Genomic DNA, 11526 nt, shown 5'->3' on the forward strand with positions numbered 1-11526 from the left:
AGGGATGCGGTGCAGGGGATCCCTCCGCGGAGCCGACCGCAGCAATCCAAACTCCAAGTCGGTTCGGAGCTGGGAGCTGCAGTCAACTCCGTTGGGGGCCCCCAGCGCACACTGCATTTGTTTACCGGCGGATCTTGACCACCCCAATATGGCGACCATGTCGGACAATATTACCCACAAAAATATGGGGAGAATCTCGAACCTGCTTGCGATTTCGAAGTTCGAAATCGAACGCTCATTTCGATCGATCTTCTGTTTTGGAATCGGAATCGTGACACCCATAGTTGCTTTGCATTGCAGATTTACTTACTGCTTGGACTCGTGGTGGCAAACCTCCAGTGTGGGGTCATTGTAGATGAATGGGGCCTCGAGCTCATTGACTCGGACCCGATAGATGCGACACTGTTTACTGTTGAGCTTGATCCTGTTTAGGTTGACCACGGTGGGGAAAATGGTCAGCTCCACATAGCCCTGGTGGAGAGGATGACAGAGAGAGAGCGACAGACGGAAAGAGAGTGAGTAAGTCAGAAAGTATAGCCAGATACTGGACATTAAGCAAATCTAAGTCATCAGAGTTTAATTTCCCACTACAATTGTTGCTGAAACATTGCAGGAAAATACATTTTATGTTTTTAGGTAGTCCTTGAAACTGCTATAGTTCATGGCTAGGCAAGGAAAGTTTATCTATATAACACATTTCAACAACAAGGCAATTCAAAGTGCACATTATACACATTATAAAAGGACATCGAATGCATAAAGGTTAAAAACAGAATGTATAAAAGTTACAGAGCAGTGCAAGAAATGAATCCAAAAACCTTGTTTTACTCTTTGTTAACAATTATTTCGCCTATTGACTAAATAGCGCCTATCCCCCGAATATCGTTTTACCTTGTCGAGGCGATATCCTAGCCCAAAATGTATAATAGTTTATTATACATTTTGTTCCTATGTGGTTTCTCGCAAGATAAAAACAAGCTTTGGCACAATCCTCTTTGAAGGTTTGGGCCCCCAAACAAAATTAAATCCAAATTCAAGTCGTTAACTCAGGTTAGATCTTAAGCAAAGAATGGACTCAAGACATAAACAGCACAGGTGACATATCGACTACTTTCAAAAAACAAGGATGTGTAATTAAGTAAAATATTTGTCGTATAACAAAATAAAAAATATCAAAGATAAAGAAAATGGAACCAAAAAATCATTACAAGCGCTTAACAGCAGTAAATTAATTGGCTTTACTCGAGTTACTTTGCTTGAGGTCTATCTTTTGTTGCTGAAATGTTAAATTTTTTCTTTGTACTTACAATGACAGACTTCCTCTGGAAGTTGATGTTGTTGATGCAGACCACCTGGTGGGTTGTAAAGAGACAAAAGACATAAAGACATTATGTGATTTGTACAATTGTAATTGTACTACTACAATTGTAGTCAGTATATTATAGTGTTGTATAATATAATAGATATAGTATTTCTAGTATAGTAAAATATAGTATAGTATGTTATAGTCAAGCCAGGATACTATATTAAAGTATAGTATGTTATAGTATATCCAGAATAGTTTATAGTATAGTATGTTATAGTATTGCCAGTATAGTATATTATAGTATAACATGTTATAGTATGGCCAGAATAGTATATTATAGTAAGTTCAAGAGATTATTTGTCACATACATACACATACGGTCATACATATATGCAGTGAAATGTCATGACACCCGGTGATTACGCACAATAAGCTCTATAAGCTCTAAAAATACAAAAAATACTCAAATGTGCGTAATCGACACGCGGTATGGTATGTTATAGTATAGTCAGTATAGTATGTTATAGTATAGCCAGTATAGTATATTATAGTATAGTATGCTATAGTATATCCAGAATAGTTTATAGTATAGTATGTTATAGCATAGTATGTTATAGTATATCCAGAATAGTTTATAGTATAGTATGTTATAGTATAGCCAGTATAGTATATTATAGTATAGTATGTTATAGTATATCCAGAATAGTTTATAGTATAGTATGTTATAATATAGCCAGTATAGTATATTATAGTATAACATGTTATAGTATGGCCAGAATAGTATATTATAGTATGGTATGTTATAGTATAGCCAGTATAGTATATTATAGTATTTTTTAGTATTTCCAGTATAGTATTTTATAGTACGTTGTAGTATAGCCAGTATAGTATATTATAGTAAAGTATGTTAAAGTATAGCCAGTATAGTATATTATAGTATAGCCAGTATAGTATATTATATTATAGTATGTTATAGTAAAGCCAGTATAGTATATTATAGTATAGCATGTTATAGTATAGCCAGAATAGTATATTATAGTATAGTATATTATAGTATAGCATGTCATTGTATAGCCAGTATAGTATATTATAGTATAGTATGTTATAGTATAGCCAGAATAGTATAGAATGTTATAGTATAGCCAGCATAGTACATTATAGTATAGTATGTTATAGTATAGCCAGAATAGTATATTAAAGTATGTTATAGTATAGCCAGTATAGAATATTATAGTATGTTATAGTATAGCTTGAATAGTACATTATAGTATAGCCAGTAAAGTATATTATAGAATGTTATAGTAAAGCCAGTATAGTATATTATAGTGTAGTATGTTATAGTATAGCCAGTATACGATGTTGTAGTAAAGTAGGTTATAGTATAGCCAGCAAAGTACATTATAGTATAGTATGTTTATAGTATAGCCAGAATAGTAAATTATAGTATGTTATAGTATAGCAAGTATATTATAGTTTGTTACAGTATAGCATGTTATAGTACAGTATGTTATATTATAGCCAGCATAGTACATTATAGTATAGTATGTTATAGTATAGCTTGAATAGTACATTATAGTATAGCCAGTATAGTATATTATAGAATGTTATAGTATAGCCAGAATAGTATATTAAAGTATGTTATAGTATAGCCAGTATAGTATATTATAGCATAGTATAGCTTGACTAGTACATTGTAGTATAGTATGTCATCTCCGTATAGTCGGTATAGTATAGACAATAGTGATTATGATATGTATGATTAAGATGGCGCTATTTTGTGACACCAAAGTACAAGAAAATACTTATAATTTAAAGGGCCGTGGGCTCTCAAATCCTTTATCCTTCTTCCTGTTCATCCTGCTGTTTATTTCCCCCTCGGCATGCCGAGTGCGGTCGATTCAAACTTCAGTGCGCTCGCATCCCGGAGCTCCAGCGCAACACAGCCTCCACCGCGACCACCGCGAATTCGCTCGGAAAGTAACCGAACTGGAACCGACGATCGACCCCCGCGGGCCTTTCAGAACCGCTCCATCGTATCACGACTCTCCTCGTCGCACCGGGAAGGAGTGAAATGGCCTCCCTGTCCGGCCGCTCACCGCGGAGTGCTGGCGCCATAGAAGGGCTCGGCCATTTTGTCTCTAACCTCTGACCCCCAGCGTAATAGATATCGATTTTAAAAACATATTTAAAAAAAAATAATAATAATAATAATAATCTACAACGCCGAATTACATGAGTGTAAATATAATACGTTTTTATCAATTCGATTTTTATTTTTATTTTTATTTTAAAAATTGTATAAATTAAACAACATCGTGAGAGTCGTTCTAGTTTGGTGGGCCCACTACGGGTCCTCGGAGGGATTACAGCTGGTCCGCTGCAAGCGCGTTGTTATTATTATTGTTTGACTGTTTGAAATAATGTTTTCAGCATGGAATACAGTTTGTCGTTGGGAGACTTGTGCTTGTCTTCAACAAATGTCAAATTCCAAATGGAAAGTGAGCCCCGAATAGGACAGCGAACAGGCGCCATTTAACAATCTCAATAAACAATCTTGCGTTGTCCACGTCACAACAGCCTAATAGTAATTGAATCAAGCATACAATAGATAACAATGTCAAAATAAATTAATAAAAATAAAAATAGATGTGTTACAGGGCAGAAAGTCATAGTAACAGCTAGCTGGCCCTCCCAGTTTATTTTAATTAGTTAATGAACTCATGATGTTGGTACAGGAATAACTAATTCAGGGAAAGAAATATCTGAGACCAACATACAAAGGCTGTCACATATATGATGCTTTCATAAATGAATGCGAACTCAAGAGGCTATTATATTATTTGGACCTGTTCTTTTTGCGATTGAATTCAGAGGTTATTGGGAAAGAGGGGATTCTGTATAAAATGTTGAGCTCTATGTTGAACTGAAATGTGATATAATGTATTCATAACAATCGCATTACACCACATTTAAACAGCACAGATTTGTTGACCTTTTAACTTTGCTTTAAACGTCTGAGATCACAAGTCGCTGTGATATTAATTCATAAATTGTACGTTTTTGGTCGTGCTGGATGTTGAGACATCTTACTCTATTATCATTACTATAATTATTATTATTATTATTATTATTATTATTATTATGACAACAAAAACCCAATAGCAATAATAATAATAATAATAATAATAATAATAATAATAATAATAATAATAATAATAATAAATATGTTCACGTTGTTAATTAAACATCAACCAGCAGATGGCAGCAAACATAAAATATTATACCAGTGGGGTTATTGTTCACAACGATTTCATTTTCAACTTTCCCTCAGGCGGGAGTGTAAAATCAAATGTGATGTATTTAATACGTGGCCATACATTGCACGTTGCAATGGCAATCATTTTCATAGATTGTCGGGATGTCCGCAAACATAACAAAATTGGGTTGGGACATCTGAGATACGCATTGTTGAAACTATTGAAGTTAATTATAAATATAAAAAACAGACGTGCAAAAATTGTGTTCGGTCAAAGCGAGGCAAACAACGTTGATGAGCATCGATATAAGGTCCAGTAGCCAATCATATGGTTTGAGATTGCTAAATCTACGCATTGATAATGGTGAGCACAGTACCATCTGGTGGTCTCGCATAAAGATCGTATTTTATTCCATCGAGAATGCGAATGGTCTTGGAATTCACATTTCACTACTCTATAAGTGTCGCCGGTCCACTACTCCACTACGAATTGATTTACTCTGTAGTAGAACAAACCCAAACACATTTTTGGAAAGGTCCCATCGTGTAGGTTAACATATTTACGTTAGAGAGATTTCCATGCACCCTAAACTGAGATATTGACCCTTGAACCCTGACCAGAGGTCACCTTTCAAGCCCTGTGTCTCAGTAATTAAAAGATCTACCAAAATAAGATCAACTGTTTTGGACAGCCCAGGACATGTTCTGTCAAATTCTGACAAAGCAAGTATATTACCCGACCAAATAAACCCCTAAGTAACACATGCATGTCTTTTTTCACCGTTACCATATTTTCCTTTTTAGCTTCATCATAATGTAACTCCTTTACCCTTTAGGCAATTGCATCAAATTGCATCACACAATGGCGCAGAATTGTCGTTTTTGTAGTTTCAAGGATTGGGGTTACTGTGAGGGTTTGAAACATTTGTAAGATATTGTGTAAATATTCCGCAATCTATATAAGACTTTGTTTTTGCTCCTGTAGAAGTTACAAGTCTGCATGATATCAACATTGTTTTAAGAAAAACATGTTTAATTAACAATGTCATGGAGAAGTACTACCCTACCCATAATCCTAAGTGTAACATCACTGTCTCTGATTGGTGGAGCGCGCTGTTACCATGGAAATGTTTACCCCACTGGCTAATGGGTACACAGTTAAATTTAGATAACATTAGATTAGATTTGAATTAATTTATTGTCATTGAGATTGCGTCTATGAATGAAATTCATAGTGAGGGTGTGACCCTATATCCCTATTGGCGCCCAACCTCAAATTTAATAGACCATTCAATAGAAAAGCAATTATTTTTTTTATTTTTTTTTATTTTGTGATAGTCAGAAGGATATTGAAACCCATGCATTTTGAATTTCAACACATTCTTGGTCGCCCACCTTCCCACAGTGGTGTACTTTTGTCAGGATAGTTTAAGTTTTAGTGCACATATTTGCCCCCCCCCCCCCTTATAAGTCAATTAAAACTAACCCATTCATATGAACTGATAGAAATTTATTTCTGTGTAGCACGAAAAAAGTCAGACAATCTCACTCCGGGACACAATTCAATATATTAATTTTCGAGATTGTGAGCACAAAAAAGCATGAGACCGGGTTGAGCACGAAGTGTTCTGCAATAAATGATATCGATGTGTGTGTGTGTGTGTGTATATACAGTATTCTACAATTAAATAATGTTTAAATGGGTTGTCAAACTATTGCCTTCATGTTCTGTCAAAGACTATCAGCCAGGGTTCAAACTACAGCACGCTATAAGAACGTCACTTTTATATTTTAATATGACACACATGATACATATATAATACATAATAATACATATAATATATATGGTACATATAATATATATGGTACATGTAATACATATAATACATATATAATACATAATACATAACACATATAATTCATATGATACATATAATACAGAATACATAATACAAATAATACTTATAATACATAATATGAAAGACTATCAGCCAGGGTTCAAACTACAGCATGCTATGAGAACGTCACTTTTATAATTTAATATGATACATATGATACATATATAATACATATTACATATAATTCATATAATACATAATACCAATACATATAATACATAATACATGTAATACATAATAAATTTTACACATATAATACATAATACATATAATACATAATAATACATATAATACATATAATACATAATAATACATAATAACATACAATACATATAATACATATTATACATATAATACATATAATACATATAAAACATAATACATATAATACATTTGACATATAATATATATAATACATAATACATATAATACATATAATACATATATTACACTATACATATAATACATGTATGTGACAAATAATCTCTTGAACTTGAATATATAAGATTCAAGATGCGAGAGGTTATTTGTCACATACATGTACAAAGTACATACGGTCATACATACAATATAATACATAGAATACATAATACTTATAATACATATTACATATGATACATATAATACATATAATATACAATACAATTCCTTTGTCCTGTGTATGAGCTTTCAATCCATAGGTCGTGAATCTAAAGCCCTTACACACAGCACATCCTGAAATGTGAAATTCATAATTTCTTAATAGGAGGTTGTGGTTTATTTTCTTCGGTTAGTACTTTGGCCCCTGTGCAATCCGCCGTGGTGTAACTTTTGAACTCCTGGGGCCCCGGAGTGTGACCGATGGAAGAGCGGCCGTTAATGGAGAGTGACCGCTCCGCTCTCACAGTCACTCATGAGCTACTGTACTGTAGGAAAACCTGAAGTCAGATTCTCCACCGCCGTCCGTTTTTTTTAGATACAAAGAATTATGAACATTTAACAAACTAAAATAAGCCACAGAGTCTCCACAGAGGTCGAAAGTATTCCGCTGTCATTTACCCTGACGTTGCTGCGGCGGAGACATGAATCTCCTTCGTTTCATCTCTGCTCAAATTGACCTCTCACCCTCACTGGCCCCATTTCTTTCCGATGCCCAGCAACCGGGCAGTCGACATAACAGACAAACGGATTTTCTATAAGAAAAGCTTCATACCTTTTATATTCCAACCCCCCGGACGGAAGATCTTCTTTTTCCATCGTCGCGGTCAGACCTCCCCGGGTTAGGGCCACGCGGCCAAAAGAAGAAATCTGTAAAAACACGGCAATAATAGCGATGATTCATTGCAATCCCACCTCCCACAGTGAAGCGGGGTGCTCCGCCCGCGTCTCCCGAGGTCACACTCGGCGATCGACCACAAATAAACGGCGGGTGAGGGATTTGCAGTGACCTCCCAAGGTGCGGAACCCCAGCGTTTGGCTGGACGGTCGCCTTCAGGATGAGCGCTCTGCTTCGTGGGTGAATCAGCGGAGGAGGCGACATGATCAAGTGCACCTGAAAGAGAAGAGAGAAATGTAGAGAAAAGTGCAAAGCAAATGGGAGGGAGATTGAATTGGACTGAAATTGGATTGGAAAGCGGCACCATATGCAGTCGTCTGGGAACCAGACCAAGGTACGTCAGGCATTGTACGTCAGGCATTGTACGTCAGGCATGATATGTCTGGTATGAAACGTCTGGTGTGATACGTCTGGCCACCCTCCCATTCAAACTGATTATGGGGCGAGTTTGAGACGATGACGACGCAGAGCAGAGGCGTTGACACACCTTACCAAGATGGCTGTTTAATACTGGACACAGTGTCAAGTGAGACTTGTTGCACTTTAAGATAAAACAGCATTGCACTATTCATCTACGGAGGGTGGAATTGTTTCAAGGGGGTTATTTTGTGATAATGGCCGTCTGGCTGCACGTTTCCCCGCTTATTACGCGGCTGCTTACTAAGTCAAAGAATAAGAGAAGATTGGACTATTAATCCCCGGAGAGAAATTTAGGAATTGCGGCAGCAAATGTGCAGTGGAGAAAGAGATACAAATGAAAATGAAATAACAAATATTTACACTATCTACAGAATTTAACATGGAGTAGCACTATGCTAACTAGTAGCACTATGCTAACTAGTAGCACTGTGCCAACTAGTTGCACTCTTCTCACTAGTGAGTGTGGTACATTAAGTACAATTGATAGTATTGTGGCATTACCAATGAAAGTGGCGCGCAGTAGTAATACATTGAGACATCACTGATTTTGTCTCATTTCATCAGACTATTTTATAACCTTTATGCCCGATTATCCACAGCAACGTTAGAAATCATTTTCTCTCCATATGACAAAGCTATTAACTGTTGTTAATTTGAAGTTGGACATATCTCTTCAAGTTTCCATTGTAGTTGTCGGCGGAGTCAAATGAATGACATGAAACCAGAAATGGTCGGTTGCCCGTGACAGCGGTCATTGTTAACAGACAGGGGCCATTATTCAGAAGGAAGTGACCGCTGACTGCCAATCAGGATGGAGTATTCCAGTCCTTACTGCAGGCGTGTCTCCGTGTGGACGTTTCGGTTCTGATGGGCGTGTTTGGATGATGACTCAGCGATGGTTCTGATGTTTACAGTGCTTCAGTGTGTGGTCTCTCTCCTCCTACAGCAGAGAGAATATTAGCGGGAGCGTGCAGAGGCATCCAACCTCATCGCAGACGGCAGACCACCGGTGGTCAAAGTCGGCTGTTTTGGTGCATTTCAGCGAATTCCCAAAGCAAAGAGAAGCCGCGTTGCTTTTCTGACCGGTGACACTTGTTACCAACCAGTTTAAATGTTTTTTTAAATATTAAAATGTGTCTCCTACTGGACCGGTGAGACCAGATGTGGACGTCCGAGCGTCGGGTCCCGATGGTGGACGTTTCCACGGCGCGGCTGTTGACGGAGGCGGTGAGGGTCCTTCGGGGAATTTTTTTTTTCCGCCACGACCTCAGCCAGGTAGGGGTCAGGGAGTGAGGGCAAGGGTCACACCAGATTTGGAACTACCGCCCCCCCAGTAATAACATCAACATCCTGGCTTCCATGTTGGAACCAAAGGGAAGAAAAGGGGAATCCCCAACAAATAGGTATCGGTTTCGAGATTCCGATTCTCGCTTCAAAGTACGACTGGCCGCACGGCGTCACCCGGGTGCATCATGAGATATTGTGGCAGTTTCGCATACTACGCAAAGAAACAGGTGAGGGAGTAGAAAACACGCCTGTTTATTGTAGAGATTAGGCTGGGTGGAACAAGCCCAGAGCAGATGTAAAACATGTCATGACAAGGGCTCCTCACCTGTGTGTGTGTGTGTGTGGGGATGGGGGTTTTACCTGCTGCTCATTGATAACTCTAACAAGCAACAGGCGTACAGCCACACTGATCCTGGGTCCTATTACCTAGACCCAAGACAGGTGTGGCTGCTCAAACCACACCACCCCAACACCTCACATATACCACCGGATTGAATTAAGTATTGATTAAGAACCTTTTTAGGGCAGGCTGCTGAATATAAAAAATAAAAAGAATAAAAACAATCCAAGTGGCCAGACTGTGGACCCCGGTGTGACCAAGCAGCTTTTGGAGGATGGTAGATGGAACACACTCTTTGTGACTCAGTCACAGAGCCCTGATGCCCCGCCCTGCGCCCCCCCCCGGCTCGCTATTTGTTGACGTTTAGTATTACACATCCAAACTGCACCGTATTCGCCACTGCACGTCATTGGGTCCCCAGTGACACACCTGACAGGTGTGAAGTAGATTGGATGAACATACATACATACAGGCAGGCAGGATTCAGTCCTTTAGAGCCAGATTCGATCAAATTAGATGCATTGCACTTCCTTATAATGGTGTTTCTGTCTGTCGCTGTAGTCTTTCCATACAATCCCCATGTTTTTGTCTTCCTTAAAGTTGTTGAGACAAAGGATCTCTCACAAGGATCTTTTACATTGACCTCTTTTTCTATATGCATTTACCCTCCCTCTTATTATTAGTGACAGGAGGGTGCACTCAAATGCACACACACAGGGCATATACAAATCAAACACAGCACACCTGCCTGTATTCCTACAAAGCGTACACACAGGATGAGAAGGATTATAAAACACACAGGCAGGGCCGTGGCGTCTGACGTGGGTTTCACTCGGGCGCGAGACATTAAGTCAACACACGGACAGCTGCATCCTCTGAACCGCTCCGGGGAGGGGCTGGAGTGGAGGAAGCTGGAGGGCTGGAGTGGTGGAGGGAGGGAGGGAGGGAGGGATGAGGAAACGCACAGGGGAAGAGATGGTGTTGCCACTCAGGTCTGGAATGTGAGGCGGCTGTGTGACAGATCATTCAGCCCGCTGGATTCCAGGACGAGGTGGTGGTGTGTGTCAATGAACAGGTTTTATTGGCTCAGTTTGAACTTTTGGTAATGCTTTCGTAAAATGTCTGTCCACATATGTAATGTTAATATGTTATACATTATTATTTTGTAATAGTGTATATATATACGTACACACACAAATCAAATAATAAAATAAATATATAAAAAATTAATATATTATAAAACTATTATATCTTGGTCCTTATTGGTATGTAATTCCTCTTTACCCAATTGTTTGTTAAATGTCATCATAGATATTTTTACCTTTATATTAAGTTTTTACCACTGAAAAGATGGAAGATGATTATTATTTTTTTTATTTTAAGCAGGTTATCCAAACTTGACACGAGTCTAAACTATTGATTTATTTTCTAAATTTCCAAATTTAAAAACTTTGCAATTTAAAAAGTTTGCAATTGACAATAAGTGTTACAATATCAAAACACTCGCCAGAGTCAAATGGAATATAAAAATAAACATAGAAGTTTGTGTTTTGGAAAAAAAAAGAAAAAGAAAATAGAATAGTAATGGATTTCCTGCCTCGTCATGTACGCCTTATTGCATGATGATGAAGATACAACGAATTTTTTTTTGTATAAAAACACATTTTATTTTCAAATATTGAGTTTGTGAAGTTTTTTGTTCTT

At 37.7% G+C, this 11526-nt stretch overlaps 1 protein-coding gene across 1 annotated transcript in view; it reads right to left on the reverse strand.

The window, feature by feature from the left end:
- taf2 (TAF2 RNA polymerase II, TATA box binding protein (TBP)-associated factor) overlaps positions 1-3371 on the reverse strand; it is a 37984-nt gene extending 34613 nt beyond the window's left edge. Inside the window, exons 1-3 of the mRNA XM_080005418.1 lie at positions 3112-3371; positions 1308-1361; positions 311-471 (exon numbers count right to left, since the gene is read on the reverse strand). Of these exons, the coding sequence (XP_079861544.1) occupies positions 311-471; positions 1308-1361; positions 3112-3162 (266 nt within the window). The 5' untranslated portion in view covers positions 3163-3371. The remainder of the gene's footprint in view (positions 1-310; positions 472-1307; positions 1362-3111) is intronic.
- Positions 3372-11526: the final 8155 nt, after the last annotated feature.

Source organism: Zeus faber (genome assembly GCF_960531495.2).
Source record: "Zeus faber genome assembly, chromosome: 8".
Classification (NCBI taxonomy): domain Eukaryota; kingdom Metazoa; phylum Chordata; class Actinopteri; order Zeiformes; family Zeidae; genus Zeus; species Zeus faber.